We start from the raw sequence: 19,134 nt of genomic DNA, 5'->3' as shown, positions 1-19,134 counted from the left end.
TATGATATCCATTATCATGGGGAACTATATATTAACAATTTGCTTCTTACAACAATTTTCAATTAATAATTTAGCAATAAATCAATCAAAATTATATTTCTCTTAGTGCCTTTCATATTAAACTCCCTAGAGAACTGGAGAAAAATCTTGATTAAGTATCCTTATGGTTTTGAGATTAAAGAAATATTTTTATTATGGATAATGTAATAGATTTATGGTACACTTACTTTCTCATTTTTCCCTTTGTAATTTGTAATTATTATTCTTCCTAAACTGAATTTTTAATATTTTTAATATATAGATGTCTAAAATGTTTAAAGACAACCAATAGTATCAATTCTTAAACCAGAAGCAAACAATTTTTAGATTAAAAAAGCTACATTATAGCATCTCCTATTCATTGATATGAACAAGTCATATCTTCAGCCATATGAAAGGACCTCAGAATTTACATTGAAGTTTTACATGTTTGGAATAAATACTTCTTATATGAATAATACAATGATCTATATTATACTTCAAAAATATCTTATTAATACAGTATCTTTTGTCACACTAGCCATTGCATTTCTTTAGCTCCTAATTGTATCAGTCCTTGGACTGAGGTTATTGAGGTACAGTATGCAAGCATACAGAACCATTGCTTTATCTTGATCAGAATTATTTTATATTATAAATTCAATTCAGGCCCAACCTTTAGTCAAATGGCTCCCTCAGTAATCTAGAATTTTCCCATTCCCTAATAAATAAATAAATGGGGATGAATGTAATTTTAATGACATCCAGGAGGTTTGAGGACCTGTTGCTCCCTCCTGATGTCCTCGTAGAAATTGGTCACTGATCATGACTATGGCTGTATTATTTGTATGGTAATCACAGATCTAATGGAAAATGTGGAGTTGACAATTTGCTGTGTAAAACATGCATTGAAACTTTATGCCCCCTTTTTTAAAAATAAACTGCTAATGCAGAGAGGAAAAGCCTGAGAGATGTGGATTTTTACTGAACAAACAATATTGCTGACGAAGGGATGTGAATACAGCAGGTAGCTGAGGAGGGCTTTGTTGGAAATAGCTGGCCTGTTCTTTGGGCTTACTTGCGTTGAGCTTGCTGACACAGACCAGCGATCACAGGACAATCATGGGAAAAGAAAACATAGGTGCATAGATAGGCAACCGGGCTTTCCCAAATGGAAAAAATATATAGATTGATAAATATTGTAGTCAGAAGGGGGACCAGACAGCAAATGTGAAAAATCAGTACGGGGTGGAGAGTAATAGGTGCCTATATAAGAAAAAGCCCCAAATATCGGGACTGTCCCGGTCACCCTAGCAGTCAGTCATCTTTTGGGTCAGTCCACAGTGCATGTGTTAAAAGATTCTTTTCATTTTCTGCTGAATGATAAATGCCAGAGAATTTTCATCTATACATCATGCTATGTCAGAATGAACACCACCGAAAAAACACTTTCTATAGGAGGAGTTCCAGATTGTTGGTTTTATTGAAATATTGTTGTGTTTTTGAATGGAAGGCATACAAATTATTTCTTTATACTTGACTTTAAAAAAATAAAATTCTTTTGTCAAATAGTGAGTAGAAATTATTTGTTTATATATAGATATATATATACTGAAACATTTCTAGCACTGTATGAAGCACTCACTGTATTTATGAAATTTAAAGTTGCTCTATGAAATCTGACATATTGCTTCACACAAAATAGCACTTATTTTCTTTAAAAATACAGTCTTAATCATGCCCCATGATTAGAATATATTTGTAGGTACAGCTGGGTTAACTTTCACTAAACTACCAATACCATGTAAATGGAGTAAATTCGTAGCAAACTACTTATACTGTAAGGGAGAAAAATCATCCCATATTAAAGAAGGGTTCATTGTGCAAACAAAGTGATTTTATTTGAAACAGAAAGTAACAGCATGTCCTCACCATTTTATTAGCTATTAAATTTTTAAGTACACACCTAATGAGAACACTAAAGATTTTAAAAATTAAGCATTAGCAATAATTGCTTTAAGAATTGATATACAGTATATGGCAAGTACAGAAGACATTTCTGACATAGGTATGGTTCTTGTATACTTCTAAGAAGTTACATTTAACAGGCTATATTAGCTATCTGCTGCATGTGCACAATTCTCACTGACTGCAGTGGGAGTTGTATGTGCAACCAACTGCAGTATTCGGCCCATTACTTGCTCTAGTCCTATATATTTCACTATGTTCTGTTACCATCAAATCAGGTATTAATGTGTTAAATATGTTAAACTTGAGTATTGGTTTTTTTTAAAATTCTGCAGAACCCCTCACTCGAATCAGATATTTGGATTGCACCTCACAATGAATGACAGTTTATTTATCTAAGCTTATGCGGAACTTATTAGTTCTAGCTTTTTCTTTTCCAGTTGGTGCCTGGGCTTATCTATTTTGACCAGCTGGAAGTAGCTTTTGATTTTCCTTGGTTGCCAGTCAGCCACCTCTTCATTCTTCAGTGTTTAATTACCTTGTTTATGAAGTGAACAAAAAGATCATAGTCACATCATGCTGCTTAGAGAAAACCATGCATTTCTATGCTAGATTTAATAATAGAATACCAAAAATAAATAAATAAAAGCATTTATATTTCTTTCCTTAGGATATGTCAGCTCGAGGATCATCTTCACAGCTTCCTAAACCTTTTGATCCTGAGCCAGTAGCTAAATACGGCACGCTGGATGTGACTTTTGACTATGACTCACAAGAACAGAAGCTTCTAGTAACAGTGACAGCTGTCACAGACATCCCAACATATAACAGGACAGGTGGAAACTCATGGCAAGTACATCTAGTTCTCCTACCTATAAAAAAACAGAGAGCAAAAACCAGCATCCAGCGGGGACCATGCCCTGTCTTCGCAGAGACATTCAAATTTAATCACGTTGAATCTGAGATGATTGGGAATTATGCAGTTCGCTTTAGACTGTATGGTGTACGTCGCATGAAAAAAGAGAGGATTGTGGGGGAAAAGATTTTTTACTTAACCAAATTGAATCTTCAAGGGAAGATGTCAGTACCAGTGATAATGGAGCCTTCTTACAGTCTTTCTGTGAGTATTGTACAAAGCAGAATAAGTATGTAATTATATAAATTGTCCTGAATTTATTAGGAATAGTTTATATATTTATAGAGACAACACTTCCACGGACTTCCCCCCCTCCCCATTGTCATGCACACTTTATGCAAAATAATAGTTTGGAGGAGGGGGAGGGGGTCCAATTAGCTACTGTTAGGTATATTTATTTCTCATGTGTAGAAGCTGCCTATGCTTTTTCATTTTGATTACTTTGGTATTTTCACTATAAAATATTATAATAGTAATAGGAGGATAAAATTATTATATTGAGATTAGTTTTACAGGTTTGATTTATCAACCTGTTGACCATTGTGCTTTCATTTTTAAAAATCTATATTAGTTGGTGATTTTCATCTTCTGTAATAAAATCCAGTTTGTAATATAATACACATGCTTTGCTTTCCCAGAAACAATGGAAATAGGAAACCTGAAGGTGCTGAAACCCTTATTTTAATGACTTCAGAGGACAAGCAAAATAAAATATTTAATTTCTTTTTAGTCACATTAATCTATAAAGGACAATAATCTGTTGGGATTTGAAATGAGAATCAGCTAAAAAGTATAATATGGAGTCCTGGTGATGGAACAGGTGATATAAGAGGACTTTATCATCTCCCATTTTTTATGATTCTGTAAGGAACACAAGGGAATCCTGGGTAGTGCTTTCTGAGGACAAACACTGTTCACTTACCTTAAGTAAACTTGAAGTGCTTAATACAAGAGCAATGAAAAATATTTGAAACAAAATTGAAAATACTCTAAATTTTCTATTTTTCAAGTGCCTGAGGGTCCTGCAACAATGAAATATGTTTTGCAACATTTTTGTGTCAGTGAAAATTGTGCTGAGGTTGAGTTCCTTCCGCTCCCCCATGCCCTTTGGATGTTAACAAGAGCTTTCTTGTGATGAAGTTTTGAGTTTTAAGCTCAGTTGGGTTTTGTCACATGGCTGAAATTCTGATTAGGGGTCTGATTCAAAGCTCATTGAAGCCCGTGGATCAGGCCCTAGATGAGCATATACCTCATGTGCTCATCGGAAGTAATTTTGACTTATTTTCTAAGGCCAGTCTACACTTACCAGTACAGTAACTCCTCACTTAACGTTGTAGTTATGGTCCTGAAAAATGCGACTTTAAGAGAAACGATGTTAAGCGAATCCAATTTCCCCATAAGGATTAATGTAAATAGGGGGATTAGGTTCCAGGGAAATTTTTTTCACCAGACAAAAAACTACATATATATATACGTTTTAAACAAACAATTTAATTCTGTACCAGCAATGATGATTGTGAAGCTTGGTTGAGGTGGTGAAGTTAGAGGGTGGAAAAGGGTGGGTTATTTCCCGGGGAATGCTTTACTGCTAAATGATGAACTAGCATTCGGCTGAGCCCTCAAGGGTTAACACATTGTTGTTAATGTAGCCTCACGCTCCACAAGGCAGCACAAGTGGAGGGAGGGGAGACAGCATGGCAGACAGAGATAGAGACACACACCCTATGTGTGGGAGAGAGAGAGAGAGAGAGAGATGTGCATTGCCCCTTTAAATAAGCTGACACCACTCTAAATACATTGCCTTTAAAAAGATTAGGAAGTTGAGACAGCAGCTGCGGCCAGCAATCTCTCTCTGTCCTGAGCCCTGTCGTGTCCCCACTCTGCTCTATATGGAGAACGGGTAAGCGGGGGGCAGGAGTGGGGGGAGGGGGACACCCTGACATTAGCCCCCCTGTTCCCCTCCCCAATCCCCCCACACAGCAAGCAGGAGGCTCCCCGGAGCAGCTCCAAGGCAGAGGGCAGGAGCAGCACATGGCAGTGCGGGGAGGGACAGCTGAACTGCCGGCAATTGATAGCCTGCTGGGTGGCTGCTGCACAGGGAACTTAGGGGAGCGGGGAGCTGATAGGGGGGCTGCCGGTCCACCTTGGTTCCAAGCCCCCACCAGTTAGCTGCAACGGGCTGCTCTTTCTGCAAGCAGTGGACAAAGCAGGCAGCTGCCAAACAACGTTATAAGGGAGCATTGCGCAACTTTAAAAGAGCATGTTCCCTAATTGATCAGCAACGTAACAACAAAACAGTGTTAACCTGGACGACTTTAAGTGAGGAGTTACTGTAGATCAACACTGCTATATCAATCGCAGCAGTGCCGATTTAGTGGGTCTGGTGAAGACCCGCTAAGTCAATGGCAACGTGCTCTCCCGTTGACTCCAGTACTCCAGCTCCCCGAGAAGAGTAAGGTAAGTTGGCAGGAGAGCGTCTCCCGTTGACACAGCACAGTGTAAACACCGCGGTAAATTTACATAAGCTATGTCGACTTCAATCACGTTATTCACGTAACTGAAGTAGCGTAACTTAGGTCAATTTACCATGATAGTGTAGACCAGCCCTTGGGAGGGAGAGTGGAGCTATGTCTCTGAAAGACATCAAAGATGATACTGAGATTGTTATCCACTAAAGAAGGTAGATATAGGTACCAGGCTTTCAGTCTTCCCCTCCCACTCCTTCACTAAAAGCATACCAGGAATGGGGGAAATGGAGATTATTGGTGGGTCAAAGGGTCTTCTACATAGCCTGTTGCTGGTGTAGGAATTGCATAGGAATGGAAGTTCAAATGGCCTGAAAGAAGCCTTCATATGTTTGGATAGTTTGAATAGGAATTCGTACTTCTGGACTTATGTGAACCAGTTTCCAAATCTTTTCAACTCCATACATTCTAAGGATTGTTGTTTACTATGGTTTTAGATATAGTTTTTCAGTGGGAAGGCTGACTGATGACTGCATGCTCTGAAGTGTACATGATTCCACAGTAAAGTTAAGGTTTGCATTTTGTAATGTTATTGTCCTTGTAGTCCTAAAAGCAGGGCTAAGATTACTTAAAGGGGAAAAGGAGAGGATTATTTTAATTTGGGCAGCTACAACTGAGTAGGGAAACTTGGAAATTATAAATCTCGTACTTACATAGGTTCTAAATCCAGAACCAAATTTGTCTTATGCTAGTGTTAGTGTGTTTTGTTGCTAAACACTAGCTGTATTTGACTGATCCTTTGTACATACAGATATTGGCTCCCTTCTCCCCTCTGGTTCTCATTATTTTAATTGTACATATTAGATATATTTATATATTAAATATATTTTAAAATTAAAATATATTTATATGTTAAACATTAAACATATGTGTCACTGAACCTTTCTAACTTCACTGAAACATCTGTAGTAGTCTCTTCTGAACAAGTTTATCTTACTTGCTCCTGCCTGATAGTATATTAATAAATTCTTATTTGCTAATCATCAATCTGGGAGCAGTGCATGTCCTGCATAAGTCTCATGGAGCATAACTTCAGATCCACCTTTAAAAATACTTAGAAGGGATCCTAGCTAGAGTCCAGATCAACAGGTTAGTTCACCTCTGCCCCTACCCCACAGATGCATATGGTTACTGGTGTGTCTGGTGGCAACCTTCCCCACTTCAGGGACATACGGGTATAGGGTCAAGTACTGTCCTTGGTGGGTGTTCTTGAAGTCCATCCACATTACTGTGTTCCTTATACATGGCTCAGTACCACATCTTAACTCCTCCTCATAACCTCACAAGTCCTGTTCCTCACCCGAGATAAAATATCCCCTCTCCTTCTGCATTCTGACGGATGTCTTACACCATCAGCTGCATCCAGAGCCTTATCGTCACTCTTCTCCCCCTGCTCTCCTCTCTGCTCTTTTTCTACCATAAAAAGGGTGTATGTATGTAAAGAATATATTTTTCTCTCTCTTACTTTCCCTCTTCCCCACAAAAGGAAAATACTCAAATATGGTCATTATCAGATTTCAGCTGTTCTGGTCTTTTTGGCTGATTATCTAAGTTCATGTGTCCATGTGATTCTTTTAGATCAGTTAGCGGTCTGATACTTCTGAACAAAATATTTTGTTGATCTATCTGAAGTAGATAGGATCACTGAAGTGGTTCTGCACTTTCCTCCAAAGGGATTGGAAAACTGTTCATCATTCTTTTCATCCAAATAAATAAGAAAAATTGTCTTCTTGTGCAAGAAATTGGATCAGAGTCTCCAGTATTGTATGAGTAGAAAAACAATTTTAACAGTTTATTGGCAGATGAGCAAAAATTATTTGGATAAAATCAAAACACTACCCCTCCCCCTTAACACCGTCCACCAGAAGTTGCTGTTTGGGATAGAACAAAAAAAAAATACATTTAATATCCTCTGGATCTGAATTCAGAAGTTAATTTTGGGGGTACAGTGTGGAAAATTCCAACACATCTGAATAGTACATTCCATTTATTTTAATCAAATATTTTGTCCATTCCTAATTGAGGGCTTGGAGGTGGAGGAAGGGTTGGTGTTCAGATTCGACTTGCTGCAAACCTGTATTAGTACACTTGAGCACCTTCTTGACTACTGAGCTACCTAATCCAACTTTGCAATCTAAATGATCACTTTTTAAAACTCTCTATAGAGAAAGATTTCTTGCAGAAGAGGTGACAGCACTTGCAGTACTTTACAAATAATTTTCCTTGTTCATATACCTGTTATGCCTTTTAATGAGTAGGCATAATGATCTTTCACCTTACATCCCTGTGCTAGTCGTTTTGCTGTGAATAATTCAATTTAAGTTTCTCACTCTCCATCCTTGGATATACTAGATGTGATCCCAGTGATAGTGACTAGACACTGGGCAGGTGTGTGTGCATCAAACATTTGTGAAAATATGCTTAATTTGGCCTCTGGAATTGTGCAAGAAACATTTTAGTTTGAGTTATTTTTAGTGACTTAAGGCATTCATATTTATCAGTTTAGAAGCTGATGTTTATTCATTTATTATACAGACGCTCCCCGGGTTATGCAAGACCCAACTTACGGAAATTCGCACTTACGGAAAAAGTTCCATAAGCCAGAAATAGGATTTTCAAGTTGCGAACATTTTTGCATAACGGGTATACGTTTCCGACTTATGCAAAATTCAAGTTACACAAGGCTTTCCGGAACAGAATGATTGCGTAAGTCGGGGTGGGTCTGAACATTCTTCATGCATTGTGCATTGGTTTCATGTTGCTCTTTATCTGTGGCACACATTATATAGCAGTCCTACAGGATATAGTAGGGCTACATTTGTCAAAAAATTACTTTATTAGAAAAGCATTTTAAAACTGAAACTTTTAAACTTCATCACAGTCATGAGGATTCATGGCCATTGGGGACTGAGGCTGACAAGTTTTATATAAATTAGGGCTATCAAGCGATTAAAAATATTAATTGCGATTAATCACACTGGTAAACAATAATAGAATACTATTTATTTAAATATTTTTGGATGTTTTTTACATTTTCAAATATATTGATTTGAATTACAATACAAAATACAAAGTGTACAGTGCTCACTTTATATTTATTTTTATTACAAATATTTGCACTGTAAAAAACAAAAGAAATAGTATTTTTCAATTCACCTAATACAAATACTGTAGTGCAATCTGTTTACCATGAAATTTGAACTTACAAATTTAGAATTATATACAAAAAAACTGCATTCAAAAATAAAACAACATAAAACTTTAGAGCCTACAAGTCCACTCAGTCCTACTTCTTCTTCAGCCAATCGCTCAGACAAACGAGTTTTTTTACTTTTGCAGGAGATAATGCTGCCCTCTTCTTCCTTACAATGTCACCTGAAAGTGAGAACAGGCGTTTGCATGGCATTATTGTAGCCAGCGTCGTAAGATATTTACATGCCAGATGTGCTAAAGATTCTTATGTCCCTTCATGCTTCAACCACCATTCTAGAGGACATTCGTCCATGCTGATGCCGGATTCTGCTCAATAATGATCCAAAGCAGTGCGGACCAATGCATGTTCATTTTCATCATCTGAGTCCGATGCCACCAACAGAACGTTGCTTTTCTTTTTTGGTGGTTTTGGTTCTGTAGTTTCTGCATCGGAGTGTTGCTATTTTAAGACTTCTGAAAGTATGCTCCACACCTCATCCCTCTCAGATTTTGGAAGGTATTTCAGATTCTTAAACCTTGGGTTGAGTGCTGTAGCTATCTTTAGAAATCTGATATTGGAACCTTCTTTGTGTTTTGTCAAATGTGCAGAGAAAGTGTTCTTAAATCAAACAACTTATGCTGGGTTGTCATCCTAGACTATCATAATACAAAATATATGATAGAATGCGGGTAAAACCATGGAGTAGGAGACATACAATTCTCCTCCAAGGAGTTCAGCCATAAATTTAATTAACACATTTTTTAAAACAAGCATCATCAGCATGGAAGCATGTCCTCTGGAATGGTGGTCCAAGCATGAAGAGGCATGTGAATGTTTAGCATATCTGGCATGTAAATACTTTGCAATGCTGGCTACAAAAGTATCATGCGAACGCCTTTTCTCACTTGTAGGTGACATTGTAAATAAGAAGCAGGCAGCATTGTCTCCCGTAAATGTAAACAAACTTGTTTCTCTTAGCGATTGGCTGAACAAGAAGTAGGACTGAGTGGACTTGTAGGCTCTAAAGTTTTACATTGTTTTGTTATTGAGTGCAGTTATGTAACAAAAAAATCAACATTTGTAAGTTGCATTTTCACGATAAAGAGATTGCACTACAGTACTTGTATGAAGTGAATTGAAAAATACTATTTCTTTTGTCATTTTTACAATGCAAATATTTGTAATCAAAAGTAATATAAAGTGTGCGCTGTACACTTTGTATTCTGTGTTGTAATTGAAATCAATATATTTGAAAATGTAGAAAAACATCCAAAAATATTTAATAAATTTCAATTGGTATTCTATGGTTTAACAGTGCAATTAAAACTGCGATTAATCGCAATTAATTTTTTAAATCATGATTCATTTTTTTTAGTTAACCGCGTGAGTTAACAGTGATTAATCGACAGCCCTAATAAAAATGGTTGGGTCTTAGACCTGTGGATGATTGTATTCCCATACTAAGTCTTCCCCTAATACATTACGTTCATTGTCCTATTTTAGAAATCTGGAGTTGAATATTAGAATTTGAACATACTGATTTATCTTAATTATTAGCAGGTGGCCTTCCAGTTTAATAGATTAAAAGGGGAAAAACAACTAAGCCATTTCAATTTACAGTAAATGAACCAACTTCAAATGAAAGATCTTGTTCATAATATTTTATATAATTAAAGTTCTGTCTAAAATTAAATTAATCTAAGTATCAATGACTTTACGCTACATTGCATAAATACATTAATGTAGTTTATAAAATCATCTCTACCAAAGTAAGATTCAGTTATCACTAAACACTGAAAGATTTAAAAATATATTTTTGTATATTTGATTTAGGACCACAAAGTCTACTTTATCCCACAGATTTTTCTCTAATAATCTCTTATTGAGAATGGATAATAATTCAAAATTGCACATAAAGCTGTGTGCTGTAAACATGTAATTCAACTCTGTACTCATACAGATCCCAGTGCCCTGTGGATCAACAGTGCTTACCCATCAGATCTGGCTAGGTTTGGTATCTGTGGTTCTTCCCTGTGGGGGCCTGTGACCAATAGAGTACCGTGACCCAAATCAGACTTCTCAAAACAAAAGTATTGTTTTATTTAGCCATACAAACAAAGCATTCCAGAGAAAAGGATCTTAAAACAAAAGACCTACACACATGTCTATTTTTCCTAAACTCTCTAACCAGCCTCCTGATAGGGACCCTGGTAGGTCTGACTTCTCACAGACCAGCACACAGAAAACTTCGGGTTCTCAGTCTCAAAATCCTGTCTCTGTCTTTGAAGGATTGTGTATCTCTCTAAACTCCACACCCTCTCCTCCCCCCAGTTCCACTGATACACCTCACCCTTCACAGAGACTGATTTGGTCCTGGAGAAACCTGCCTGGCAAGTCCATCAAGGGGGGTTGCACGACAGCCTCAAAACAAATGGCTCTTGCATTATCCCTTAAGTGTATCTCTGGATCCACTCCCCCCTTCCTGGATGCACTTTCTGACAGTCCTTCTACTGAATTATCTCAATATATGCATATAGCAAACTTTACACTAATGAGGCCAACACATAATTATTATTACAGGCAACTCCAAATACATAGCATGTCATTGGGAGAACTGGTTTCAATGAGATTGAGAGATCTGTATGAAAAGAGTGTAAGATTCCAATTGTTAATTATCCGGTTGCTGAAGGAAATCCTGAAAATAGAAAATCAGACTCCAGTGTAAGATATTATGATTGTTACAGCTTGATTCTCATCTCTGTTACACTGGAGTAAATCAGGAATAACTCTACTGAAGTCAATTAATTGAGTTACCTTGGTATAAAATATGAAGGAGTAGAATCAGGCATGGAAGTTCATAGTACAGACGATGAAACACTTGTGGTTTCTTTGACAAGGTTTAATAGAGGATTAAAACAGACCAAACGTTAACAGGACAGAGCTAAATCAAACATACAGGGCTGTGAGCTCTCTTTGAGCTTAGTGTGAGACAATGAGCTTTTTAATGGGCAAGACAAAAGCCTAAAACAGTGATGCAACAAGAAATATCAGAAGCCTGGAATAATGTCATCCATAATATCAGTTTCAAAATTTCATATTACTGGTGCTTACTGGTATTTTGTAAGCAGAGTTTGTTGACATATAGCTAAATCTGGGTCTAAAGTGAGCCTTACAATAAGGTATAGTAAATATAAATCAAAGGAAAGAAAGCAAAAGAAATTTCAGTTTTGCATCATACCTGAAGAAAAGCAGACTTTCAGATTCCAAATTTTAACCAAAGATTTTATGTGATCTTTAGTTAAGGCTGTGTTAATTTGACAGAACTTTGTCATGTACTATATGAAAAGGCAGCTCAGCTCTAGGTTGTTCAAAATGGTAATGGTTGTAACCAGAAAAACTTAATAGATCTACTTTGGAAATTTTAAAATATGTTGATCTGCAAAGGAAAAACGATGCTATGCATTTAGGCTATTATAAGGTATAAGAACAGTCTCTATGTACTGGGTAAGGCTCTGATGATGTAGCTCTCGGGAGATATATGCGTATTGTGCATGGACTTAACACACTGATCTTTCAGGTCTGAAAGCCTCGGTTCGTGTTTGATTTTAGTAAAAAATTAAGGGTGAAATTCTTCCTGGTGTGGAAGGTTAGCACAGTTTTCGACACCACTTAAATTCCGTGGTAAGACAACATGGGGCAGAGCATCAGGGGACCTCTGTACTAACCCTGTGTTCTGCAGCATGTAGGTCAGCTTTGAAGACAGGCAGTAGATCAATGGGAGCAATGATTATTCAGATCCAGTGGAATTATGTGGAAGGCATGCAGCCACTATCCCACTCTATGGGCAGTAGATGTGTATGGTTGTGCTGCAGCTCTGTATCCTAACTCCATCTTGGGGTGCCTTTCTCTTGCATAAAGCTTGATTACTTAGGCTATATACTGAACTGAATTTCACTCTAATTGGGTTTAATGGTCTCAGACAGCAAGAATATCTAGTAGTTGTTTCTCCATGTCACAAAACGATTACACAATGTAGGACATGTGGCATTTTTGGCTCTTGACTCAAATGCCAAGGATGCTGGAGGTCAGAAAGAAGGTGTATCTTCATTAAATCATCCCCTCAGAGAAGGGGCAGGGCCTCAGGGTAGGGGCAGGGCATGGGCGGGGCAAGAGAGTTCCATTTTGTGCGATTAGAATGTTGGCAATCTTATTCAGTGGAGTTGCCAACTGTTTGCCAGTGGTGAATTTGTCCCTTGGTCTATGAATCCTCTCTATAAAGATTAACAAAGGAAGCTTTCTACTTGAGTCCACATCATACTATAGAAGAGATTATATGAAATTTCTGAAATACAGGGTTGTTTTGAAGAATTATAAAACATAGTCTGTATATGGGTTTGGGTGTTCCAGAAACTAAACATTCTCTTTACAATTTTTGAGCTACTAGTTGAGGTATACTCCCTTATCAAGAAATCAACTCCTAATATTGGACTACTTATCAATTACTGCTCAGTCTTAAACTTCATCTTTTTTTGTGAAGGTCTAGGTCCATCCCTCCCCAGGATTCAAACAGGCCCAGCATTCTTAGACATCACTGGTACCCTGGGAGGGATTTAAATCTGGGTTTCCAGCCTTCCTTTTTAATTTAGACCTTGGTTGTCATGATTATGAATGATGTTCTGCCTGTTTTAGATTAGAATCAGTTGGCCATTTTGATCATTCTGGCCTTCTTAGGACCTTTTGATACAATTGACCATGGATAAGTGCTTCAGTATTAAGGGACATTACTTGATGTGTGGTTGCCTATCTTCCACTTCTAAGTAAGGAAGGGCTAACGTAGGACTCGGAAAAGCTAGACAATGTTTTAAAAAAATTAGCCACCATCGCATGAAAATATAGAATCGGGGCCAAAATCTATTTTAATCTCTCTTCCTAAAAGTGATATTATTGTGGCTTCATTAACCATAGATACGGTTATTTTATTGGGAGTTTTTTTTTTCCCAAAAGAATTTGTAGCTGGAAACATTGAAGGAACTCAGAAATGAGATTTCAGACATTCCTTCAACTGTCTTCCAAGCATCCTTAAAAACCATAGATACTCAAAAGACAAAGAATTTCTTCAAAATGCTCAGGAGCCAAAGTGTTTGGTGAGACACTTGAAAGAGGGGATGGAAGGAGATGGAGTTTCCACACTATGAACAGAGCACATGTGTACTGTACAAAGTGCAAATTACCCCTTTACTGTGAGTTAGGTTTTATTGATAAATCAATTAAAAGCTATCAAACCTTAAACTAGGATTTTCCCTGCAGGACCTCCTGTATGCCAGTCACCAGCTCCCTCTGATCTTGAGAAAGGCCCACCCTTATATACCCTATTTGGAGCAAATCGAATCCATCTGTTAGTAAAATTCACCAATGATTCTGTTGCACCTTCATGTGAGGATATGTAAAAAAAATCACACTTCAGAATGTAAATTTTTACTTCAATCATAGAAGCTCTATGTCCAGCAGATGTTTGTTTGTTGATCTAAATCAATGGAGAAGTAAGTGGAGTTAAACCCCATAAAACCAGTGTATTGGAATGAAGAATCAGGCTAAGGGCAGTCAAGATGTATTTCAAATGCACCAAGGATGTCAGAAAATCTTCAGCCTTCTTCATTTTCTTCTACTCAGATTGCATAGGGGTTAAATCCACAAAAATCAGGGCTGGGTGGATTAAATGCTGTATCAAAGAAGAGCAGCTGGTAAGCCATACCTAAAATTACCAAGAACATCCTGATAGAGCTTTCGCTGAAGATTTGCAAGGTCAACACCTGACATAAAATTTCTACTTTCAAAGACAACAAACTGACCCTTAAGACTTCTTCAGGCATATCTTCCAAAGGAGGCATATTCTCCAGTCCGTGGTTCCAAGCTAAATTTCCATTTCCCTTAGAGATGCTGATAGTCTCAATTGCCCAACTTCTATTTTATTTTTTCTCCCCGCTTGCTACTTCCCAAAGCAATGGAGACATGAAGAATTGGAACACTAACTGATTATTTTCTTTCTTTGGTTATTGTTTCCACTAATCTGAAACCATCCAGAAACTCAGCAGTTAGTGACATCTTTTTTCATTTCTGCCCTCTTCCAAAGCTTGGTGTATGTATGTTCCCTCCCATTTGCTGGCCACCCCCCAAAAGTTTCACAGCTAAGGCTTGTGTTAATTTGGAACAAGTTATTATCTTTTGCAGCTTTGGGAATATTCTTCTAGCAGGAAGCCAAGTGGGTGGAATTGAGGCCTGGATTTTCCAGCCAAAGCACCTGAACTCCCTGCCCCTAGTCTTTGTGCCTAGAGGGGTAGCTCTGGAGTGAGGAATTAACAGTGACACTAATCAACCAAGGAAATTGTCTATATGCAACCCCTTTTCTTTTTGCCTTTCAACTATTTGATTTATGTCTTTCCTGTGCTGTGATTTCAATTTTCAGTTTACATGCTCTGTCCTCTGTGGCTTCTTTCTGGGTTCTTCTCCTTTCCTTGGATCGTACATTTTAACATAAAAACTATGGGTTATTTTCTTCATTTCAGACCTCACGATTTTCATTCCTTTTTTCTATTCATGCAGTCTTCATCCTGTTTCAGATAAACATTTCCATTTACACAGTCCCTTTAAGAAGGATCCTTATAGCCGTAGCAGGTTAGCCTCTTGTCAGTGCTTGGCTCTCAGCTAATTCTGACCTTGAGCTGTGTATTTCACATTACACTTCCTGTCTTTCTGATGTGCTTAATCAACTGGCAGCTGAATCCCAAGAGAATCCATCTTATCTTCACTTCTTACCCTTCTCTATAGTTTACTTGATAGCTGTAAGACTAAAGTAGATAATTTCCAAACTGCAAAACATCCGGGATCCTCTGTCCAGGAGATTTAACATGACCTGAACAAATCATGTGGGACACCACTGCCAGCCTTTTTTTAGTGTTGGTGAACTATCCAGAGCAAACAGTCTAATTGACAGCCATTGCTTCTTTTTTCTGTATTGTGAACAGATTTTTAATATTGCAAGTGTGTTCATATCCAAAATGATTCAATGAATATTTTATGCAAACAAATTTTAGCAGATAGATTACTCCCAAACTGGGTTCAGCTGTAACCTAGTCACACAGTATTGTTTCTGTTCCATGAGTGAATGAATGTACCTGTTAGAAAGGGAGTGAGGATATGATAAAATCACTGGATTCTCTCAGTTGAGGATGGGAGCAATTTGTGAAGTTAAGACGGGCTTGGCCAGCAGGATTAAGGAGCTTTGAGGACATTTTATCATCCTCCTCTACCCATAACAGGCAACAGTGAGGGGTCAGATGGTGGGAAAAGGCAGGGAAGGGAGGACAGTCGTTCTTAAATTGGCTCAGGAGCAGTGACAGCAGCTCCATCACTGACGCAACTTTTTCCCTTAACAAAGATGCGGGTCTTGGCCAGTGGGGGCACTGTGCCAGGGGAAGTCATATTTTGTTAAAAAATTGGAATTCAGAAAAAATTGAACATTTCTAGTTGAAGTCCACTCCTTGGCCTGTTCCTGCCAGTGTCATCCCTCACCTGGGTCACCACTTCTAGCCAGGCTGAAACCCGAGTCCTAGACCTAGACAAAGTCTATGTAGCATGGATCAAGGGCATTCTAGATGAGCACTCCCTCTCTAGTTCATCCTGACTTTCCCAGTCTCAGAAGGGCAGCCAATGGCAGCCCTGGGCCAAACTTTCATTGCTTTGTCAAAACTAGAAATGTTCAATTGTTTCTGAATTCCATTTTTTTAACAAAATATGACTTCCCCTGGCACAGTGCCCCCACTGACCAAGACCTGGATCTTTGTTAAGGGGAAAAGTTGCGTCAGTGATGGAGCTGCTGTCACTGCTCCTGAGCCAATTTAAAAAGCCACTGTCCTCCCTTCCCTGCCTTTTCCAGGAACAGGCCCAACAGTGGAATTTTTGGCTGTGCCTTACAACCTACTGCAGGTACTTCACTTCCCACTTTCCTCTCCCATCCTTACTATCCAAAGGGTCCAGGCAGAGCAAGTATGGGGCAGGGAAATGGGAAGGAAAGCAATTGGACCAAATTGTGCAGCTGAAACAGGAACTCCACTGCTGGACCCATTCTGCCTGTGTCAGCTGTCATGTTGGTTGACAAAGTTACAGGCACTGCAGTGAGCCTGATGAGGGGACAGAAGTACCCATCAGCCCTCAGCAACCTTAAATAATCCACCTTCTGTCTACTGAGAACGAGGGTTGGGGGGGACAGGTAGGAGCAATAGGAGAGAGCTCAGGAGTGGAATTTGTGTGTCTGCTCAACAAATATTCCATCTCCTTGTCCCCTCTTTGCCTTCTCCCTGTCTCTTCTTACTTAGGGACAAGGAGATAGGGAGAGCAGCAGCTGGAGTAGATTGTAGCGCTCTAGTCCTGGTTTGAGGAACCAGCTTTGGTTCATCAAACTCAGGTTTTGAGCTGGTCATCTATAGGAAGTTTGCCATTTGGGAAATCTGCTGGGAGAGATGAGCTTGTTAGCTGCGCTCTCAACAGAGTTTCAGCTCCCAGGTCTCTCCCTAACATCCCCTCCACATTCCCTTTTAGCTTCAGAGGGGTAAAGAAGAGTGGGGGAGTTGGTAGCTCTAGCTTTGTCAGGAATGTAGCTGAGAAGTCTATGCATTATGCTGGCAGTTCATAAGTGGATCATCAATACTTCATGGTTCTGTTACTGAAATATTGGGTTTACCTAGCTGAGAGCCAATAACAGCCAGACAGGGATAAGGAGGAGTTGCTTTATTCTGCAGAAGAAAGGAGAGCCTTGCACCTTGGTACAAAGACTTTGTTTTACACACATTTTATAGATTTTTTATATACATTTAGACAAAGGTCTTTACAGTGTTAACACTTGATTGGTGGTTGTCAGACCCGTGCTTTTGCTATCTGGTTAGTGAAAACCGGCTTGGGACCAGCTTTAACTACCTTAAGGCCTTGAAGGGAAAACAGTTGAAAAGTTTAGGCTACTGTGTCCTTAAGGTGTCTGCTTTTTCCTAATGGCCGCTGGCTGACATAATGACTGCTTTATTAAGGGGGGTCACTAGTAACTTTTACAGTCCCCCCTTCGGGCCTGACAAATTTAAAAATTGTCAGGCCCATTACGCAATTTGTGATTAAGCTGGAGGGACAGATACTGGGTTTTTTTACGGACAGCAGAGCTTTTGATTATAGCATTACATAGGCATTTGGCATATTGTATTATTGTTTAAATAACACAGAAAAAAAAGAAAGAAAAGAATTTATTTAACAATTGTTTGAAAGAGCCCCGTAAACCATGACCCAAGGTCTGGAAGGAGGTCCTCAAAACTAAAGGTGTGATCAAGAGATACAGCATGGAAAACAACAGCAACATTCTTAATGGCTTGTAAATTTTGCTTAATTAAGCCAGAATGATTAACATAGAAACAACATTTTTTTTCGATGCGAGCATAAGCCCCCCCCCCCCCCCAATTTAGCATTTATAGCATTTAACATATGTTTATTTTGCAAAGCTATTTTTGCCATTTTATTAATTTCCTGTTTCAACTTTTGGAAAGCGTTTATTAATGCATTAGCTACTTTTTCTAGTTCTGCAGAAATATTTACTACTGCTTTTTTTAGCTCGGCTACCCCCAACCCAGGAATGAGCGCACGAACAAAGTAGTGAAACCCCGTTTGCCTGACTACTAGGGGATTGTTGGTGCGTTTTGCTTGAGTCCTTATGGGGGGGGGGGGGTGAAAAACTTATGGGAACAGCTGCCCAGGTTGAGGATCTGGCTGGAATCCAATGTGTTGTTTACTTGGACATCTGGTAACACCCGGGCCACACCACACCGACCTTGCCATCCTGGAGGAAGAGCTTTGTAGACACTGTGGCCACAGATAAAATACAAGCCAGGGGTCTTTAAATAGAGGGTAAGATTATTACCCGCAACTCGATGGCGCCAGGTCACCCATCTATCCCAGCGCCCGGAGTTACTTACTAGGCGGTTTTGGCACCTCCAATGGGAAACATTTAAGTTTTTTAGAGCATGGGTATTGTTTAAAATGGCCCCACAATACGTAACCCCAAATATTTTAGCTGTAAAACTTGCAAGTGATCCCATGGACTCCGGGCATCCAGACATCCTTTCAAGGGATGTGTGGGGCAACAGAATGCCAGAGTAAATATCCATATAATACATATGTGTTTTATTTATGGGGCCTAATGGGAGGAATGAGGGAAACTACTGCTCTTGATAACAAATGCCTGTTGGTTTTACAGTAAAGGCCATGTGCAAGAGACAAGGGGGTTTCTGGGCATTTTTAGGGGTATTTAAAGGGTAAAGGGTTTTATTTTTGACCTTAAACCGAGGGGTTTGATCACAGGCCTTCAGGGGAAGGTAGCCCACTTCCCTCCCACTTCCTTCAGCATTTTTTAAACAAAGGGGCATGTTATACCCGATCCCAAGAACTTTAAAAAGGGACCCCCTTAGCTGCCCAGTAATAAT

The 19,134-nt window shown here is 38.8% G+C and overlaps 1 protein-coding gene across 4 annotated transcripts in view; it reads left to right on the top strand.

The window, feature by feature from the left end:
* SYT14 (synaptotagmin 14) overlaps positions 1-19,134 on the top strand; it is a 118,415-nt gene that overhangs the window by 67,632 nt on the left and 31,649 nt on the right. For all 4 annotated transcript variants that reach the window (XM_065400833.1, XM_065400834.1, XM_065400832.1 and 1 more), the window contains one exon: positions 2,657-3,106. In XM_065400833.1, coding sequence (XP_065256905.1) covers positions 2,657-3,106 — 450 coding nt within the window. The remainder of the gene's footprint in view (positions 1-2,656; positions 3,107-19,134) is intronic.

The sequence above is a fragment of the Emys orbicularis genome, chromosome 3 (genome assembly GCF_028017835.1).
Source record: "Emys orbicularis isolate rEmyOrb1 chromosome 3, rEmyOrb1.hap1, whole genome shotgun sequence".
Classification (NCBI taxonomy): Eukaryota; Metazoa; Chordata; order Testudines; family Emydidae; genus Emys; species Emys orbicularis.
This window is presented reverse-complemented; position numbering and strand designations above follow the sequence as displayed.